The sequence below is a fragment of the Eublepharis macularius genome, chromosome 11 (genome assembly GCF_028583425.1).
Source record: "Eublepharis macularius isolate TG4126 chromosome 11, MPM_Emac_v1.0, whole genome shotgun sequence".
Taxonomy (NCBI): Eukaryota; Metazoa; Chordata; class Lepidosauria; order Squamata; family Eublepharidae; genus Eublepharis; species Eublepharis macularius.
The window spans coordinates 74,992,779-75,015,232 of NC_072800.1; the positions used below are offsets into that span (position 1 = coordinate 74,992,779).

At 41.6% G+C, this 22,454-nt stretch overlaps 1 protein-coding gene across 1 annotated transcript in view; it reads right to left on the bottom strand.

The window, feature by feature from the left end:
• The window catches only part of PARD3 (par-3 family cell polarity regulator), a 706,595-nt gene that overhangs the window by 351,814 nt on the left and 332,327 nt on the right, over positions 1-22,454 (bottom strand). The window contains exon 6 of the mRNA XM_054991157.1: positions 3,604-3,695. Coding sequence (XP_054847132.1) covers positions 3,604-3,695 — 92 coding nt within the window. The remainder of the gene's footprint in view (positions 1-3,603; positions 3,696-22,454) is intronic.

A 22,454-nucleotide genomic window follows, 5' to 3' on the forward strand; every position in this document is an offset into this window, starting at 1 on the left:
ATTTACTCAAATGCATGACTAAGTTTTTTCCAAGTGTGCCATCAAAAAAAATGGGGCTCATCTTAAATTCACATACAAATTACAGTTATGTCCAATAAGTTTTAAAAAAATCTTTCTGATATAATGTTTTAAGAGGGGATAATCTTCCTTCAGAGCCACCTTCCTTTTGAGTAAATAAACCGAACTACTCAGCTAATGATGGCATCCTCCTCTGGTACAAGTAGCATCACTTTGCCACAAGGAGTTACTTGCAATAGAGAATACAGCCCTTCTGGCCAGCAGCCTCCACTGTTAAGACCAGGGGCTGCTCTTTGCCTCCCTGGAAAGAGAAGGAGACAGTGCATTTCCATGGCATCTAGGTCTCAGGCTGGGGGGGGCGGGGCGGAGACAGGAGCCTTATGAGGCAGCTCCGCCCAGTCAGCTGGCAGTTGAGCTGTGTGTTTGGCCCACCCACCTCACCCTGTAATAGTGCAGGATTAGCCGGCTGCTGTTGGAAGAGCTGGGTAGGAATTTTTCCCCCCCTTTTCCCTAACTGGCATGGGGAAGAGATGGTTTTTCATCTACCTTGTACTGCTTGCAGAGGTTTGAGGTAATTGACAAGGTGGAGCCAACTTAGGATGGTCACTGGCAGGATAGAGTTTGGGGACAGGGAGCGGGCCAGTGAGCACCCTTGGTGCTTCCCCATTGGTGGGGAAATGGGGTCTGCCAGGAGCAGTTGGTACTGCTTGTGACGGCTGCCAGCTGCCTGGGCGGACTGCCTGGGCGGACTGCCTCACTGCTGTACAGCTGAGGCCTTAGGAGCTTGAAAGGGGGGACCCAGATTTGCCTGGCCTGCCGGGTCCCAGCCATACACATGGATGGCTCACACTCGGGGCTTCAGGGCTCACCCAGGCAGGTCAAGGTGCAGGTCAAGGGGTGACCCTGTGGCTTGACCTGTACTGCTAGTTGGCCCTTGCCATATTAAGGGTTGATGTTATGTTTAATAAAGTGGCCCTTTAGTTCCAAGACTTGTGTCTGTTTCATTATTCTGACTAGGGTGGCAAAGGCTGAACTGAGCTGAAGGAATGTGTTGCTGCAAGCTGAGCAAACTATCAGGATCGAACCCTCAGCCATGCCAATTTTACAAATCAAAGCTCAGAATACACACTGTTTAGACATCTATTGAAACTCTCATTTACTCAACCATTTCACTACCCCAGGAAAGTTTAAGCTCAGCAAGCAACATGTTCTGAATGAATTTTCAAGTTTTCTGTCATTTGAGTTTTTGCACTTAACAGTCAACTGCAATGGCCTTGTACCTTTCTTTAATTCATAGATAGCTTCAGGGATCATCATGATACCGTCAAATGACAAATAAGTAAGTGGAGCTGAATTGGAATCAATTTTGCATCAACTTTGCTTGGGACAGCCCAACTCTATAGTTTATGCTTAATTTTCCCATTGACATTTATCATCATTGCTTGAATTGCTTATTTCTTCAGAGGCATACAGACAAAATACATGATGGCCTAACATTCTCTGACCCACAAGTCTTATTGGCAACACTGACTCACAGCCACTGGAACAAACAGACATTTTACATCAGCAACTCATTTGTTTTGTATTTTTTGTACATTTGACCTTAATTATGGAAGTCACTGACAGCCATGTTGTTAGTAGCAGCTGAACAGACAAGGGGCATCAAATAAACAGATGTTTCAGCAAAACAGGAAAATTGTGGTTTGCCTAAATTTTTAAAAAGTTCTCCATTTCCTTAATTTGTCTATGTTCTTAAATTAATTGAACACTAATTTGTTTATTATTTTGTTGTGTTATTTTAAAAAAGAAATTGGCATTCTGTTTTGTTCGGATGAAATCCATCCGTCTCAATTCAAAATGAGCTGCTTCTTTCAGAGCCTTTTGGGGAGAATAAAGGACCTTGGCTTTTTCAGAAGTTTTTTTTCCAAATTTGTAAAGACTCAGCCTACATAGTTCTTCATCAATCAAAGCTCTCTCCTTCCTTCCCACCTTTCTTCAAGTTTACACATGGGGTGGGGGATGGTTGCAGAACTGTTTACAAAAACCCAGACTTGCAGCTCTCAATGGAGGCTTGCCAGTCAGCCCAAACCTCCCACTGTTGATGGGAGAGTTCCATGAAAGGTTTTAGTTATAGGTAAGCACAAACCAAAATACAAACTGAAGTTCATCACGAACCGGGCCGGTTCATGGTTCGGGGGAGCTCATTTTTCACAAACTGTGATGAATTTTATCCTGGTTTGTTTGGTTCGTATTTTGGTTTGTCACTGAAGACAGCTTGGTGCCGATCAATCAGTTTCCTAGGCAACAGGGGAGGGGGCTCTCTGCAGACCTTCTGCTGACCCAGAAGTGACGTTTTCACAAACCAAACGAACCAGTTTGCGAACTGAGGCAAGTTTGTGAAAGTTCATGGTTCATGAAACACGATGAACCATGAACTGCACGGTTCGGAATTTTCTTGGTTCATACCCATCTCTAGTCAGGAGGATTCATTGTCCTGAGTCAGAAATTCAAATTTTGATATCCCTTACCCCCTGGTATTTATTTCTCCTGGAAAGCATAAAGAGAAATTTTAAAAATTACACTTTTCAGAGTTCACATCAGTAGGAAAAAATTGGAAGCAAGCTGTTTCCCAGTAGCACAAAAGCAGAAGGTTTGTTAGGCAGGCTTGTGAAAATATCAGAAAGGGTCAACTCATCTCATAATTATCTACACATTTTTGAATTGAGGGAAATAATTTTTGATTTCACAATTCCCTATCATTCTTTGTGAACAATATGTCTTTTGTACCAGAGCTTGCTAAAAGTACAAGAATACTGTATTACATTAATCTGCCGGGAGAGCGGAATACAAATAAATAAATACAATTAGGAAAATTTAAATTTCTCTGTCCATTATCATGTTTTAGAGTTCAGTAAGTTTAGCCTAGGAAGACTTAGACTTGTTTATTTTTCTTGTAGAGTAACACTGTGGCACTGGGGGGAAATGTCACTGGTCTTTGACAGACATCAAGAAGTTCTTAAAGTGAAAGCAACACAGTAAATAAAATTCTAGAGTATAGCCACACTGCTTTGTTATTACTTCTCCAGTGATTCTGTGCATAGTGTGTAATCCAGTTCTCTTACATTGTGCTAAAAATGGACACACCCCAAAATAATGGTTTATATTTCATAACAGATTCCCTCCACAAATACTAACTCTCTAAGATATCCTTCATTACCTGCCTTGTATGTAACAAATGAGTACACGAGATAACTTTTCGTATTCTCATTCAAATTCCTCAAATGTAATTAGTGATGCTCCATTATCTACCAAACTCTTCTATGGTTTCAGAAATGGCCTACTGGCCATCATAGTATTCAGGCATTATATGGGTCTGAGCAAAAAATACTTGGAACATCTCCAGAAAATAGTAATTCAGGGGTATGGATGTTCACCAGTTTCCACACCACTGCTGCAGGAATTGGATGCGTATACACAAAAAAGCCTATCAATAACTACATTTCATAATGTGGTAAGAAGTCCTCGCTACTCTACGTTCATGCTTAGGACTCACAATTAAAAATGAAATTCTATTAATAAACTTACTCTAAAGAGTAGTTGATACTAGTCTCCAAGCCAGTATCGGCGTGTCCTACAGGTTCAACTCTGCTGCTTTCCTCTTCCGTCCCATCTTCTTCCTAGCAGAAGAGATATCAGAATTTAAGCATCTGAATTTCAAGAACGGTTATAAATGCATACAGAAAACAAATATGTACTTTTCAGCTATCCAAAACCTGGTCTCAAATCACCCGTCAAAAACTGCAACTGTAGTTTGGCAAGATCATGTAGATTCAGAAGAAATTTTCAGCGGCATTCATCTGCACAACACTTGAAACTGTTTCATAAAAATGTGTGCGTGAATATCAGAGAAATGGCCTGAGCAATATTAACTTGAATTAGAGAATCAAGAGAATGAATGCAGTCAACTGGAATCCTAGCAAAATGTTGTAAGAACTGTTATCAGTTTCAGATCTGAAACATAGGGCAAATCCACACACCCTTGGCGTGTTCCAGCGTTGCGTTAAATGTTCGCTAAACACTTAGAAGTATAGCGTCTTTCTAGCACGATTTCAGAAATCGTGCTAGAAAGACGCTATACTTCCAGGTGTTTAGCGAACATTTAGCACAATGCCAGGATGCTCCGAGGGTGTGTGGATTGGCCCATAGATCCAGAGGATCTATGTCTCAGATGCATCTGATGAAGAGAACTGTGGTTCTCGAAAGCTTATGCTACAGTAAAGTTGGTTATTCTTAAAGGTGCTCCTGGACTCTTTCCTGGATCTGAGACACACTCTGATGTCTCAACAGGTTCCCATATTCCTTCCCTTCCCTCCTCCACACAGAACATACACATCCGTCCATATGGGTGAGATAAGGACAAACACAGAGCTCTACAAGTCTAATTACATAGCATGTTTCACATGTACGCACATGAACCCAAGATACATTGCCATGCCCTGCTACATGGTAATGTCTGCATCCAAAGTCTACATACGAGCGGAGGCAATGGGAACTGACATGTGAACCGAAAATAGATACAAAAATTAATGCAAAATACAGAATAGATACAAAAATACAGAATAAACAGGCAGACACTTAAGTGAAAAATACTCAGCACTGTCAGAGGCAACTAATACATTTTTAAAGATAATAGCTGGGGCTTTCAAAGAAACTTCCACTATTATTGGTAATAGGGATTATACTTTCAAGTTATTAAAACATGTAGAGTCAAAAGTGTCGAATGACACTTAACTCAGCATTATCATTCAGTTTTTCCTAGATTCTGGCACCCGTTTTTACAAAAAATGATGAAAGGTTTAAAGGGCAAAGAAAATACTGGGTACAAAATCAAGTTTCTAGACCTTAATGTGTTACAAATACTCTATTTATCAGAAGAGTCTGAGACACAGTTTTGGCCCCCAGGAACCTAATCACTACAAGTTTCTAAACCCACGCCCAGAAGAAAATGCCCTATTGAGTTTCCTTGTTAGTCTCTTTACTAAATTCAAGATGCTCTCAAGCCGTAAATTGCTAAAAGACCAGCTACTTCTGTATGAACATCCTCAACTGTAACCTTGGTTATAATCTTCAAGAACCTGGCTTTGCATGATACCATTATTCAAGGCAACCCAGGCAAGAGCAAAAGATAGGGTGTGCCCTGGCTATGGATTGTCTCCTATACAGGGCTTTTTTTCTGGGAAAAGAGGTGGTGGAACTCAGTGGGTTGCCAGCACAGGGGGCAACTCTTGGCTGGAGGTGGTGCCCCTGGTACATGTGCGTGTGCAAAGTGTGTGCATGCTCCCAGGACCGCACAATGATGTCACTTTGGGTCAGCTGGAACAAGAGGGGAGTTTTTTAAAGTTTAAATCACCCTTGGTTAAAATGGTCACATGGCCGGTGGCCCCACCCCCTGATCTCCAGACAGAGGGGAGTTTAGATTCCCCTCCGTGCCGCATGGTGTGGAGGGCGATCTAAACTCCCCTCTGTCTGGAGATCAGGGGGCAGGGCCACCAGCCATGTGACCATTTTCAAGAGATTCTGGAACTCCGTTCCACCGCATTCCAGCTGAAAAAAAGCCCTGCTCCTATATATCCATCTCCCTGGCACTGAGGGGTTTTTTTTTAAACCTCACAGTAAATGTGTTGGTTGGTTTGTTTTATTGGATTTGCTGATTTTTTAGGAGGACTGTCTATTCTGCCTGGCAGCAAATCTCCAGAATCTCAGGTAGTCTTTCATATCTTGTGCTACCTGATGAGGAACTGAAGCTGACATCTTCTACATGCAAAGCAGATGCCCCATCACTGAGCCGCAGTCCCTCTTCAATCTCAGACCACAGAGAGTGTCCAACTCGCTTCAAAAAAATTAAATTAGCGTAACTAAAATATTCTCCATTGTCAATGCAATGTGGCCACCGTGCGTCATTCTTACTCCTCTTTTATTATTATGCCTGGATTTCCTTGTTTAATAATGTGATGTTATTCATTTACAGCAGAAGTCCTGGATTTAAGAAAAGTTCAACCAAGTTAAGAAGAACAATGCCAAGGAAGCCACACAAGTGCCAGATATTTCCATAACTCTCTCTGCATTCGAAAAGTTAAAAGTAGCTTAATTATATGGAATATATATTTATACATTATTTATGTTTCTTTTTTACTGAGGAACTGGGATTACAAAACTAGGAAATCACACATGGAAGGAGTTTCTTTTTAGGAAAGGCGGCACCATGGTATTATTAACTGTATCACTTCATAGAAATGCATGCCTTTAATTGCTCATACCATCACCACCCCAATATCACTAAAGTATTGCACTGTTATGTGCCAGTTTGAGATCATGGATTTAGATTATTCCACAAGCTGAGGCATCAGTCAGCAGAACAGTAAGTGATGGGTGAAGGGTTACAAGTTCAGCACAGAGAGAGTCAGACAATATATTAAATTATTGAAGAGATATTAAAGCAAGGCAGAGGCAGTTGGTAATGTCCAATTGACATTTCCTCTGAGAGTCTGCACAAATAAGGAGCTGAATGTACCAGGCTTTCCCCAGGAGTTGTGGATGCTCCATGCGCCCTGGATGGCAGCTCACTGCATGAAGCCACGCTACTTGAAGATTGATGATCCCATGTTTAAGAGGCTCTAATATACACTTCTTAGTCATTTATCTCTCTTAAGCATCAGGCAAGTAATACATTTCAAAGGTTAACCAGCATCTTGAACTTGCCTACAACCTGTATCAGGAATGTAAATACAAACTCAGAATTAGATATTTGTGTCATTTTTTAAAAAGGTGTTCGAACACAAAGAACGATGAGCCTGCCAGCAACATGCAAACAGTTTGAATTTATTACGGAAGTATTGATCACAGAGTACGTGTGTTAGAATTTGGTCCACTGAGCATAACTGAAAACAACATAAAATATTTAAGGATCATAACAAAAGTCTTACAACAACCCTCCGCCTGCTCCCCCTGGATATGACGCTCCAAAGAGAACTTCTAACAAATGAATGGAAAGACGATTCTCTCCTTCCAGGCAGCAACCGCTCACATCTCATGAAATATCACCGACCAGAAGAGGCTTTTCAAGGGTACTTGTGGAACAGGGAGGCTGAAAACCTCCCTGCACGTGGATCCACTGAACATAAGTGAAAAACAAGCATTCACACAAGCAATCTGGTGGCATAGCTGCAATTACAGGATCCCCTCCACCCTCCCATTGCTAGATATGGAGTGCCTGGAACGTTAACCGCCTTGTCCTCCCACAATGCTTCAGGGTATCAGAAGGAAAAGGAAGCACTTCCATAAGTGCAGCCTTCATCAACAGAGCCAGAACTGTACATGTAAACCACATTGTTGGGTACCAAGAATTTGCATGCCACCATTGTGCACCTCCTTATAACATTAAGTTAAATTCAACACGTGACGGGATTATCAAGCATTCACAACATCACTGGTTGGTGCCAAGGAGGGAGTACAGCAAGGCACAGTGCATGTCATTTCCAATCACACATAACAAGGGCAAAGAGAGAACAGCCTTCTGGCATTTAGACAGACCATGGGAGCTATCAAAATGAAAATTAGGCATCCTGCTGTTAGGGAACATAGCCGCTGTTTGGAGTTCAACCTTGCAAGCGTTCAGACGGCCGAGGGGTGGGGGAACCTCTCTGTTTTGCCAAGCCTTCTGGGAAGTCTCTTCATGTCAACACTATAGTAGCTGATGACAGTCCTTGCTGCAGCTGATATTATGTTTAACTGGGACTTTTAAAACTATACATTGATTATTTATTATGATATCTTGGCATTTCTGCAACCACCATATCAATAAAGATCACTATAATTTTTTTTCTAATTAAATGCTTATTAGGACCATATCTAAAATACCATGGGCATTTCAAAATATATTTTCTTTTCAAAGACAATGCTTCTCCCAAGTTTTAGTAGCAAAAACAGTATAGACATTCAATTTGATTCTGGTAATTTTATGAGCCCCAAAATTACATTTCTCATGTATGTTCAGAGAAAAAGAAACGTCTAAACTTCACTAGAGCATTGGTATCAGGTTGCTATAATCAACAGATGTGTCCTTTAAAAAAAAAAACTTTAATATTGCAGTAATCAGGCACTCTTTTCTTTCCCACATAACACAGACTTTCATTTACATGGAACCAAACATAGATTAATTTGGACACCTGCGGCGGGAAGTAACTTAGAATTCTCATTTGCTAAAAAAAGTAACCAGCTTCGAAAGTATCTGCATGAAGTAATTATTGCCTTGGTTTTCTTCTTAAATTAAAAATCCCACCTGTTACTGAGGTAAAATTAGAAAATGGCATACTTTATTTAGGGGCTTGAGAAACTTCTAGAACCGATGATATGCAAATCTAAGCAGCCAATTCTGTACAATCATTGCAGAAAACTAAATAAAGAAGCCACTTTTGTCATAGGTGCAGGAGTTATACGTGGCACATTATAAATGATTCCCCCCCCCCACTGCAAAAGAAAGTGAGAAAAAGCTGATATCCAGCCCATGATGAGTGTAAGCAACAATGAACTAAAGCACAAGAGTTGGAAACATTTCCCTATCTTTAATTTAATTTATTAGATTTCTTGCCTGTCCTCCCCACAAATGGGCTCAGGGCAGGTTACAACATTATATAGTAGTTCAATAAATTACAACGATACATAATAAAAGATAAAATACACAATTTCATAATGCCATTACAAAAGTTAAAACCACAATCTAAGATGCAGCGTGTGATGGTTCACCATAATACATCCCACACCCTAGTATCATGAAGGTAGGGCAGGCAGGTCACCAGAATGTAAAACAAGTGGCCCAAAGGCCACAGCAGAGAGGCCAACCACGCAATTTGCTCATGCCTCAACCACTACCGTAGGCCTGGCAGAACATCTCTCTCTTACCGCCCCGGCAGAACAAGTCCTGCAGGGCCCTAGTCTTGATGGAGAAAGAGTTCCAGCAGGCTGGAGCCAGGGCCGAAAAGTCCATGGCCCCGGCTGAGGCTAGGCAATCGTCCTTGGGGCCAGGGATCATGAAGATGTAAATTGGGGAGGGGCAGTTTGGTATTCTAAGGGACTGAGCAACAGGAAGTACAGTTGGTTCAAACTGAGGAGGAAAGAGAATATGAACAAACTACACAAAGATCCAGGATCTTTGTGTGGCCATGTGGCTTCTCCAACTGAAACTAACACATCCAGAGGGAGATCAGTTTGGACTAGCAAGAAAGTGCAGTGCAGAAGCATTAGACCAACTCTCCACTCCACACACACCAGAATCACTGCCCCGATCTGAACTCCTACCAAGTTGTTTGCTTTTTTAAAAAACAACAACACTGTTAAGACATAATCATCATAGGGCCCTTGATATTTTGTCTAGTTAGACCCTTGTCTCTCTTTGGAATTCAGGTAGGCAAGCCTCCCTCCCACATCACCAGGTCCACCATGTAGGTCGCAGTCCCACGACACAAACAGCAGCAGTTGTGTGGTCTGCACAGAAGGAGGAAGAGTTAAGATGAGCCAGGAACAGTTGCAAAGCTTGGGCTAAGGGATGACAGCAAGCCCCCGGCCCTGCTCTTACCGGGGCCGGCGTTTGCGGGGCTTGCAGGCAGGGGAAGGATGAGCAGGAGCGGCTCCTTCCTTGCCAGCCCCGGCTCTGTTATGTGCGGCTCTAATCCGAGCCGCGCAGAGGCAATTCCCAGCCAGCCAATCAGTGAGGCTGGCTGGGGAATTCAACTGTGGGACTGTTGCAGGACCTGAGGAAAGAAGTTTTCCCTCGGGTCCTCACGTAGCCCACTTAAGCCGTGGCCAGAGCGCGTGCCCATCAGTCGGCTCTGGAACTGTGAACCCCTCCCACCCTCTGCTAATTTTCCATCTGTGTTCAGTGTCTATCAGGTTCCATTGCAGTCAGGTTTGGCTTTGTATTAGCAGACGGTTAGCGTTCTTTGTTAATGTCTAGTATACTGTTGAAACCATTTGTTAAATAATGAGACTCGTTTGAACAGTCTCTCTGTTACAATAAAATTGTCACAACTTGGGTGGCGGTTGGGCACCGATCCCTTTGGGGGAAATCAGGGCCAGCAGGCACTGTTTTCCCATAGATGGGGATCCCCATAAGGAATCTTGGACCAGGCATGGCAGCGGCAGGCCCAGCTCGGGGGGCCGCCAAGGCATGCCTGCTTCCAGGTGATGGGGGAACCGCCCAGAGGCTTCCGCCTGGTGTGGACCCTTCAAGCGTCATCCCGGGGTGTCCCCCTTCAGCAGGCGTGCTGAGGGGGTGAGAGGGTCATCGGCTGGCAGGCGGGTCACCCGATGCTGGGATCCATGCCCTACGCTGACAACGCTCCTTTTCCTTTTCTGTAACCAATAAAGTTGTGGCCTGTTTTTATCCAACAAAGCTGTTGCGTAATTTTTCCTGCTCTAGAACCCTGCCTTTGAGCTTGCCCCGCAAACTGCATGCATGGTAAAACTAAATGAGTGGGTGGACCTCCAAGGAGAATCTTTATGTGAAGTGCTCTGTAGACTCCCCTCCTGAGTGCGGCTGCGAGTTTTTGCTGAATATTTATTTGGAAAATCAAGACCCATAAACAAGGTGAGGCAGTCGTGTCCAATTGTACTTCTTCTCCACGCACCCACCTGATCACAGAGGTCTCTACACCCTTCAGACTGTAAGACTGAAGCCAAAACTAGGGCCGACACACACGGAAGCTGAGTGCAAAAATGGCTTAAATATTAAGAGCACTAAGGGACATCAAGCAAAGAATAAGGAAGTAATGGACTGAAAATGTAAGACGTACGTGAGGAAGAAGCAGAGGATTAAGAGCAGCACAAAAAGAGGCACAAGACAGCTGAGAAAAGAGGAGGACAAGGAAGAGACAGAAAAAGGAGGAGGAAGCCACAGACAGCTGGATCCAGGTTTGCTCTGCATTATCTTTTCAGGCCTTGATTTGAAGTTGCAAAAATATAAGGCATGCTATTCAAAACCAAATAAAGGCAAGCGATAACCTTGCAGCGCTAACTTTGCAAATTATTTTCTATCCATGCATCTGTTTGGATGCAGTTAATTACAAAAAGAAAGATACCTTTCTTCAGAGATCAGAACGAGACCATTCTTTCTGAAGAGCAGCTCCCACCTGCATCTTGGGCAGAAAAGGGTCTGTCCCAGCATCTGTCACCTTTAACTAGAGATACCAGAGACTGAATCTGGGACCTCCTGCCTAAAAAGCATGTGCTGGAGCACTGGGCCACAAGTGTCTTCCCAGCATTATATAGAGAGTTCCCTAATGAAACACAGAACCACCTTATTTGGCATGCACAATAATGGCTGCTCTGTGTTTGCTTGTTAGCATGTAGTCCTGACATGTATTATTATATAGTAACAAATATAAACAGCATAAAAAGCAGCCTATACGTTACCTGACATCTCATATTTGCTTGAGAAATAATTTAATGCAAAGAAGTGAAACAGTATCTATGTTAACATACACTTCATGCAAGGAGGGAGGCTTTTTTCTATACAGCCACGATCTCCTGAGAGAGAAGCCTTTTTCCTCAACTAGCACAGATATGTGCTTAACTGGCCTTCATGCAGTCTTCACTTCTTGATTAGCTAGACACATCTCCTGAGAGACGCAATTTTCAAACATTCAGGGAGACTTGGCAGTAACACAACAGAGCACCCTCTCTTCTTCCCACTTCAAATATAGTACAAACAAATTTAAACACAGCCTATCCAATTTCCTACGCTTTCACTTCTAATATCTATGTCAATATATTCTACCCATCAAGCAATGACATCTTTAAGTAAGCAAACTACCAACAGCCCTGCCATTCGTCATATCAATAAGCAGAACTGTATTTGTGACCATGAATAATTTAATGCAACAAGCTTTTAACTACTAAATATAGAGGTGGAAAACAGGTCACTGATAAATCCTTGATAGTCAGCATAACCTAGGGCTGCCAACTCCAGGTTGGGAAATTCCTGGAGATTTGTAGGTGGAGCCTGGGAAGGGTGGGGTCTGGGGATGGGAGGAATTTCAGCAGGGTATAACACCATTTATCCAAACAACCATTTCTCCAAAACAGCCATTTTATCCAGGGGAACTGATCTCTTTATCCTGGAGATCAGTTGTAATTCAAGGGAATTTTCTGGCTTCACCTGGACATCAGCAAATCCTAGCATAGCTTGTTTTTAATTCCAAGCAGCAATTTTAGTTTGTTTATACTGAAAACAAAACCTACCTCAGGCTCCCATAAACTTTTTTAGCCTGTGAATTTTTTGAGAAAGTGCAGTGGGCATCATCACAAAATGGCAGCTATGGAAAGACAGACTCACAACAAAATGGCTGCCATGGGGGAAAACTGCGAAGTGGTTCTAAGACAAGTCTCCTCCCTATTAAGGAAGCAGCTGTTTCTGAATGGGTGGCTCCCTGTAGACCAAAATGATTCCTCATGGGTTTTTGTGAAGCACCTCATGCTGCAGTGATGCAAAGAGAAAGCTAAAAACAGGTTGGGGAAGAAGCAAGTGGGCATTTGGCATCCAGAGGCATCACAATGGACCAGGAAGACAGCACTATCTCTTAGAACTGAACAGAAGGAGATGCCAAGCATGTATGGTTTCTCCCCAGTATGGGTGTGAAAGAGAGAGAGAGAGAGAGAGAGTTAAGTGCAATGGTAGTTGTAAAGAGGAGCCCTGATTTGCACTTGAGTTGCAGTGCGGGGAAAGAGTGGGTTTACCTTCCTCTCTCCCCAGATGGATTCATCAACTGAAACTAACTGAAGCCTCCCCTACAAAGACTAGTTTAGGTAGGTAAGGTTTATTGCATTAGGCCAAAGGCGGTTACAAAGACTAATTAACCTCTTTCCATTGCTGGACTAACAATAGAGGTGGGGTAGGATTTGCATGAGGAAAGGATTACGCCTTCTCTACTCTTCCAGCACAGCCCATATCCAAATCAGGGCTGCTGTTTCCCTAGTTAAAGCACAGGGATTGTGTCTCATCTGGCTTGCCTATCCCTGTTTAGGTTGAATCCAACCAGTGAAAAGGGGAGGGAGGATCTTTTTCGACCATGAAAAAGGCTATTGTGGGGATCATGGAACAAACGTCATGGTGGCTGCAGTAAGGAGGGGGAATTAGGTGACACAGAACAAAAAAGTTGGCTGGAACTAACCCTTAGATTTCTAATTTTTTTTAAAGCAAGTTTACCATTTTTGTTTGCTCAAATACCCTTAAAGTCAACACTCACTAATTTGTTTGTATGAACAGCTCTGCATTCTGAAATGCCATCTTCATTGTATTTCATTCTTTTTGTGCAATTTAAGAGTGAACCTTTAAACCTTGAAGGAAAATCATGCCTGTCGTCAGCACAAAATGTCAGCATGAGGCAATGTATTGAAAGAGATAACGGTTTCTCAAGATGTACAAAAACGGAAACTATTCAACAGTAGACAAGAAAACCAAACATGAACTAATACAGAGTGTTTTAAATCAAAGAGAAGTTCAGCTTGATTTAAAAAGGGGGGGGGAACCCTTTTGTTTTCAACATACAGGAAAAAGCTCCACAAGTATGAAATCTGGAATACATATGTGGAGGCTTGTAAATATCCCAAGTAACAAGAGACAGTTGGCTTATTGGCTTGGCATTAGACCTTGGTGAAGGAAAACACTGAATGTGTTTTAACTGTTGTTGTTGTTTAACCAAGTGCTGCTATTGCATAGTAAATTCATGGAACAAGCTCTATAGGGCTGCCCTTCAAATCTGGCAAAATAAATCTAACTTTAAGCCAACCACAGTCATCAACACTCAAGATTGTATACAAAACAAATTCTGCCGCAGGAAAATTTAAATGGTGTGCTCAAAATGGTGTTTGTTAATTGGAAATCATTCCAGTTAACAAAGGTCTGGCGTTGGCTTGCAAAAGTAAAAAAAAAAAAAATTAAAAAAGGAGGGGAGTGGGAGTAGGTGTGCAAAAAGGGGAGAGAAAGAAATTCCCCAAAAGTCAAGAAACAGTGCTGTGCCGAAGAGTTCCATTCATGTAGACTTAGGGCCAAGCTACAAGTGATGAATGACACTTGAACGGCAAGTGAACAGACTCGTGTGTATTCCTCCCTGTTCACTTACACTACGTGATCAAGTCGCGTGCAAGTGAACAGGGAGGAATACACCTGAGTCTGTTCACTTGCCGTTCGAGTGTCATTCGTCACTTGTAGCTTGGCTCTGAGAGCAGTGATGACAAGTAACATTCTCTTCAAGATTTAGAGGTTACACTGCATGGAAAGATGTTCATTTGAAGAACATTAGCTGCAATTGCTGTTGTTATAAGAAATAAGGATTACCACTCTTTTCTAAATCAAAAGGGATGTGTGCCTTTGGCAGGCAGATTAGTACTTAAGACCACTGAATTGCTTAGAATGGTATCTGCACAGCAGGCAGAACTAGTGGGTTGGTATGATCTACAGATGTACTGCAGTACTCGCATGTCATCTGAGACATGCAGTGTTGAGATGATAAAGGGGCTCTATTACTCCTCCCATCTTCCTTCCAAATCACCTTGGTGGATAACTTAAATCGTCAGTTTGTGACTACAGAAAGCTCTCTTAATTTTCAATAATCAATTTTTACTATTCTGGTCCCTACATGGTTGTTCTCCATAGCCCTCTGGCCTCCTCAATGCTACAAACTGAAGTCACACAAAAATGTTACATGGGAAGTAAGCAAGGTAAAGGAGAAAACCCTCACTTTCCTAGCAGCTGCCTCTAACCCCGCAGAGAGATCACAGTTATGAAATGAAGAGTTGGGAAACTTTTCCGTCTCTGCTACTGTCTTTCCATGTGACTAAAATGCAGACTACTTGGTTCCTTTGAAAAGTTTTGGTATAAATACAATTTTTAAACCCACCTTTAATTGTTACAAAACATATGCCTAATTCCTAAAGTTCTTTTTAAACCCTTTGTTTTCCAAACATCTGACAGCACTGGCAGTTTTCAGAAAATATTGATTGATTTGTAACACACACTGCTTTCACTGTGTATAGGCAGAAGTTCAAAAAAAATATAAATTATATCATTAAAACTCACAGATGAAACCACAGTTGTAAAACTATCATTTAAAAGAGCTGGTTTAAAATGCCTTATCGACAAAATAAGACTTTAGAGTCCCAAAAGTGACACCTGCTGGCAAAGGAGAAAGGAGAAGGCTTAAGAAAAAAACAATGACAAAGCAAACATTGAACTTATTAATGTATTTATTGTGATATCTTCACTAACTCCATTGCATCTATCTGACAAAGGGAGCTTTGACTCTCAAAAATTATGCCTTGGAAATCTAGTTGGTCTTTAAAGTGCTACTGGACCCAATCTTGATCTTCAATAACATTAAACACAGCCAAAAATGCCTTCTAAAACTACAAAACTGTATAACAGTCCATTGTTTCATTCAAACATTGTGCTATTAGAGCAATGCATAAACATTGCAAAAACAAATACAGTGACTAATAACTTTCTTCAAAATTGCTTATATTTTTACCTAACTAAAGATTTGCCTCCAATGTTTTCCCTGCCCAATGTTTTTGTATGGTAAAAAGAAGAGCACGTGATTCAAGTTCTTGAAAATTCACTCTCACATAAACACACATATCTAAATGAAGAATGAAAAGTCTCTGCAGTGACCCAGGGTCATAGTATCCTGAACCAACAGCTTATATAACATACTCCTAGCGTACACATTTGTATACCAACATCTGGAAATTATTAAAATTAGTATGTGCAAAATAATAATTGGAGAACCAATAAATTATGTTTTACTGTTATCAGGGGAGAAACACACACACACACAGAAAAAAATTAAAGTTACAATGTAATTTATCATTCATTTACACCAACATATACAGCTGAAGTGTTAAAGCCTCCAGAGACATGCTGGTTTTTTGACTTTTTTCTCTTAGTGGTGAAGTTGGAGACAAAGAAATCCAAAAGACTTTATTTATTCTATGCATTCCCAGATGAATTATATCTCAAGTCTATATTGCCTCTGTTTATTAGACAACACAATATTGTAATGACTTGAAAATGTCATTGAAGTTTGGAAATCCTTTCAGTGAAATAGCTTGCAGAACATTTCTACTTTAGAAACTAAATACTAATGAATTGGACTCTATCTGCATTTTAACATTTAAAATATGGGCTTATTTTTAATTCAGAGAGAGATGGAAACAGAACCTGAAGTCATAAGGACCCTTTACTGGCAGTAAGTCCCAGTGAATAAGGTATAAGACTTGCTTCTGAATAGACTTGATTAGCATTGCTCTAAGAGGGTGTATAAACACACTTGCAAGATCAGGGCCCATCTAGTTTAGTACACATTTGACTTACTACCTCTTCAAGACTTCAGACACAGAATACCTGCTGTGATCCTTCTGTATGAAAGGAACATACTCCACCGACACCCCCACCACAGTGAAGGTTAGGTTGGATTTTTGTAAGCCAATGACACAAACTTTAAAATACCTTAGTGGAAAGGCAAGCCAAACTCCCATTGGTTTGCTGAGTTATCTAAACACTTTGTGCAACAGGAATAACAAATGTATAAAACTAGATTTGCTCTCAGTCATGTTACAAAGTGTACAATTTTCTTTAGTATAACTGGCTCATACCATTCAGATAACATCCCCAGCTGCCTACAACATACATCCTCAAAGTACTATTGCTGACAAATTTTGGCATGGGGATGACCAAAGCTGCATGGGGATTGCACTCTCATAGCAACTAGGTCCAAAGGCAATGTGAGAAGAAGCTCTATGACTCTGGGCCAAGCTAGAAGTGACGAATTACACTTGAATGGCAAGTGAACATACTCACGTGTATTCCGCCATGTTCACTTGCGCTCCACTTGCAAGTGGAGCTCAAGTGAACATGGAGGAATACACGTATGTTCACTTGCCATTCAAGTGTAATTCGTCGCTTCTAGCTTGGCCCTCAGTTGCTCTCTTGTATCTTTAAAGAAATAGTAAGCTTGGGTTAGATCTCAGCAGCCCATTTCGCTGGTGCTGCTAAGGCATCCTTTCCCCCGATGAAGTTCTCTTCATTGGGGGAAATCTTTGGAGGGCAGAGAAACATACCCTGCAATACCCAAACAGACTGGTAGGATCCAACCCATTTTAAGGACTTGAGCACACACTGAGGGGATACAGTCTCCATAGCACCGAACACAATGCAGTGATGTGCTAGTGTATACACCCAGCTCTCCACAGAACACACTGTGTGGGCAAATGCAAAACAGCAGCAGGCAGTGGTTATTTACCACAAGCGAGCAGCAAATTATGAGTCTGTAGAACAACAGATGTGGCAGCTAGGAAATAACATGAAAAATATTCTGTACAGTCAACATCAGTACCTAATTCATTTAAAAAGGGAAGGAAGGGAGGCAAAACCTTGTTGAAAGTCTGTATTCACACAACTGTAGAGCATCTGTTTTCTCCCTGAAGTACTCTGAAAAAAGTAGGTCAAGTTAAACACATCCATTAGTTCTATAAATAGACCCCTTTGAGTTCACCTAGTTGTTACTAATATAGAACAACAAAATTTAGGCTTTGCTTCAACATGGTAATGTAAGTTACTCTGTGGACTTACCACCAAAATGGCGAGGAGGGAGGGGGAACCATTTAACTTTGTGCAATTTTTACAAAGGCAAAACCAGAAAGAGACAGCAAGCATATGGAATTGAGACACCTATGTTATTCTTTACAGAAAAACAAACACTGAAGAGATCACCTGTATGCACTGCAACAGATGCATAATATATTACTACCATGAATGACCCTCTGTAGGCACAATGAACCAAAGGAAGGGAGAAAGTTACACAGAAACTGGATTCTCATTTAAGGAAGTTAGAGCCTAGTGCTTGAGATTCATCTTTGCTCTTGAATGGACAAAGCTGTATCCCCCCTCCCCTTCCTTCATAAATTAACCGCAGTTTGTGAAAGCAAATATTTTAAGACTGAGGAACTAGAAGCTATTAGCAGCATACATTTCAAGTAGGTTTTACATCACTTTTACACTTTTCCTTTTAAAATAAAATCTGAAAATGTTTCTTTGCTGCCCATCTTCAAAACCTCTGACATAGCACAAGAGCATCTCTCTCTTACACCTTCAGCAAGACATAGTTCAGCGTGATCCCCTGAGCCACATGTAAGCATAAACCCAAAAGGGTTTTTGTTCTGTTCTTGTCAGTCTGGTAATCACCTTCCTCCATCAGGCTTTTTAATACCGAAGAAAATCATCTGCACTTATGTTTTATCCCTGCAATCTACTCTTCAGTGATGTCATTAGGAAGTTTAATAACATTTCTAATTAAAGCCTAATTAAAAGCAAAATATATATGTTCTAATAAAGCCAGGATTGTGAACATTTCAAAAGCTGGTGTATCTGCCATGACTCTAAATTTCCTGCAACCCTAAAATTTTTAAGAGAGACAAAGGGGCAAAATAAAAATAACACCCACCATTTTAAAACCATTTTCCTTTCCTTTGTCACTGACACTCTGCTCCATTATTAAAACTGAAAGATTTTCTTAAAATCCAATTTACTTTTCATTTCCACTCATTTTGCTAAGTTAATCGCATCTCAGTCTGCTCTGCACAGAGAGGCAAAAATCCGTTTTCTGTTTGTAGCCAGTCCTCACAGATCGTTGCAGGTGATGGCTTAAATTATCTCTGGAATTTAAGGAAACATTACAACATTTAAATCTTCACAAACCTGGCAGCTGCCATTATACCCAACACAACAGCCAGGATATGAATCCAGGAACTCCAAGGACAAACACATAAATTTTACAGGTTGGAAATAATGAACTCAGTGGCACGACTTGAACGCTTATACCTCCTTCCTCCTCCCTCCCATTCCTGCTGAATTCCAGGGCTGTTAGTGATATAACCTGGCTCACTAGTAGAGTGCAAGATTTGCAAGCATAAGTTCCCAGCTACAGTCACTGACACTTCCAGTTAGATCTTAGTTAATACTAGGTGTTGAGAAAAAGCCTTCCTTGCCTTGGATTCTGGAAAGTCATTGCCGATCAGAGCAGGCAGTACTGAGCTAGCTGGACCAATATTTTGCTCAACAGAAGGCAACTTCAGACATATATGGATATACACGAATACACAGATACACTTTTGTTTCCTGTGAGTCAGCCAAAGATGCCCTTGCATCATGACAACATATTCCTCATTCTCAATCAGATAACATTATAAGTAGCGGAATCCAATCACCAATGCATGGAGGGCTAGGCAAAGATGCAGTGTGAAGTGCTGAACTTGAAACAGGAAAGCAGATAGTTGTTGTGGGTTTTCCGGGCTGTATTGCCGTGGTCTTGGCATTGTGGTTCCTGACATTTCGCCAGCAGCTGTGGCTGGCATCTTCAGAGGTGTAGCACCAAAAGACAGAGATCTCTCAGTGTCACAGTGTGGAAAAGATGTTGGCAGGTCATTTGTATCTACTCAGGAGGGGTGGGGTTGAGCTGAGTCATCCTGTAAGAGTTTCCCAGGGTGTGGAATGCTAATGGCAGGAGGCTTCACTGTATCCTGAGGAGGTTCTTTTGCATATGGATTGGTGCTTGATGTGCTAATCTTCTCTGCAGGGCTATTGTCGAGTATAGAGTGTTTTGTTAGCCTGGTGTTTTTCAGAACTGGAAACCATGCTCTGTTCATTCTTAAGGTTTCTTCTTTCCTGTTGAAGTTTTGCTTATGCTTGTGAATTTCAATGGCTTCCCTGTGCAGTATAACAAAGTAGTTGGAAGTGTTGTCCAGTATTTTGGTGTCCTGGAATAAGATACTGTGCCCTGTTTGAGTTAGGCTATGTTCAGCCACTGCTGATTTTTCAGGTTGTCCAAGTCTGCAGTGTCTTTCATGTTCTTTTATTCTTGTCTGGATGCTATGCTTTGTGGTCCCGATGTAAACTTGTCCACAGCTGCAGGGTATACGGTATACTCCTGCAGAGGTGAGAGGGTCTCTACTGTCTTTTGCTGATCGTAGCATCTGTTGTATTTTTCGGGTGGGTCTGAATACTGCTTGAAGGTTATGCTTTTTCATAAGTTTTCCCATCTGATCAGTAATTCCTTTGATATATGGCAAAAACACTTTTCCTGTAGGAGACTGTTTTTCCTTGGTTGTTTGATTCATCCTGGGTTTGATTGCTCTTCGGATTTCATTTCTGGAGTAGCCATTTGCCTGAAGTGCGTGATTTAGATGATTAATTTCCTCATTGAGAAAGTGCGGCTCACATATCCGTCTTGCCGCACTTTCTCAATGAAGCACCAATCCATATGCAAAAGAACCTCCTCAGGATACATTGAAGCCTCCTGCCATTAGCATTCCACACCCTGGGAAACTCTTACAGGATGACTCAGCTCAACCCCACCTCTCCTGAGTAGACATAAATGACCTGCCAACATCTTTTCCACACTGTGACACTGAGAGATCTCTGTCTTTTGGTGCTACACCTCTGAAGATGCCAGCCACAGCTGCTGGCGAAACATCAGGAACCACAATGCCAAGACCACGGCAATACAACCCGGAAAACCCACAACAACCATCGTTCTCCGGCCGTGAAAGCCTTTGACAATACAGGAAAGCAGATATGTTTTGCGACACACATAAAGGTACATAGGGGATAAGCCTTGGTTTAGGTGGGCAGGAAAACTCCTCTCAAAGTACAAGATAGGCCTAAAACGCAAAGCATAAAAAACGGACAATATGATAGGAACATGTGAGGCAGGAAGAGGTCATAGCGTTCCAGAACATTTAAGCTTTGTATCTCAGTGGGATCCAGCATGGCTATTGCATAGAGAGTCAGACTAGAATCTGGGAGGTCCAGGTTCCAATCCCCACTCTGCCATGGAAAAACCTTGGGCCAGGCACACACACTCAGCCTAACCTACCTCATAGGGTGGTTGTGGTTGTGAGGATAAAATGGAGGACAGGAGAATGATGTAAGCCACTTAGGATCCCCTTTGGGGAGAAAGGCAGGGTATAAATAAAAAATAAAATAATGCAGTGATTCCCAACATGGTGCCCACCAACCTGCTGTCTAGCGCCCGTCTGCTTCTTCCCAGAATAAAGAGCCAATCCTGGATCTCCTTCATCCTAACAGAGTAGGAGGTACTTTGAAAAATACCAGGAAAAATCAACTTTTGTTCAACAGGGAGCACCCATCCATAAATAACTGCCTCCATCATAGCAGGATTCTTGGCATGCCCCCCTCCCACATTTTGTAAGTGCCCCTTCAAGCCATTTTGTGATAGATCCCTCCTTGCACAACTTCAACATTGCGGCGGCATCCACTATACAATAATAACAACAACAACAACAACAACAGCAACAACAACAACAACAACAACATTCGATTTATATACCGCCCTTCAAGATGACTTAACACCCACTCAGAGCGGTTTACAAAGTGTTATTATTACCCCACAACAATCACCCTGTGAGGTGGGTGGGGCTGAGAGAGCTCCAGAGAACTGTGACTCGCCCAAGGTCACCCAGCTGGCTTCAAAATGTGCCCACAGGCTCAACAAAGTTGGGTCACATCTATGTTTAAAATGATGGAAACCAACTAAATATTAAAGCAGAAAATACTACATGGTGCAATGGAGGCTGAGCCTGCTCCTTTGAAAACCAAGAATGGGTAGCAATGGGTTAAACACAAATATAAAACAATTCAGCTAAATATTTAAAGAGATGTTTAAAACATTTAAAGAGGTCTTACATTTTACTGTTGCATGGTTTAGAATTTAAAGGAAATGGAGGTCTGAAAACAACTATTCCCATAAAGAAAGCATTCCTACTTATTGTGTATTAAGGCATCAAGAAGATATATACGCTTCTGCTGAAACATGATTGCAAATATCAAAAATAATTCATTTGTGAATGCTCCATTTCAATAGTATTGCACTGTAACCTTTTGAAGTCTTTATTATTATATTTACAACAAATGCTTTAGTCAATTTCTTACTAGGGAACTTCTTATTGTACTTTTATACTGCAGCGTAAATCAAATGTGCACATATTCAATGAAAAACCATCAGAAGAAGGCTCAATACCTGACTAGCCAGCTGATACCTCAAAGTAGCACAGGCATACAATCTCATATATTAACGTTCATAACATTTCAAGAAATGTTTACTGATAGTCACTGGTCTATGAAAACAGACCTGCTAACTTCTGTCTCAGCAATGAAGTTCTGCCTGCAGACAAGCACCTTGAAAAAATCAGAGTAGTAACTTCAAAGGAGACCAGCATTAGAACATGCAAGGAATCAATTTGGTCTTGACTTTAGCTCTCAACCAGTTTTGCTGGTTTATTTGCTACAGGCAGCATAAAAAGCAAACTAA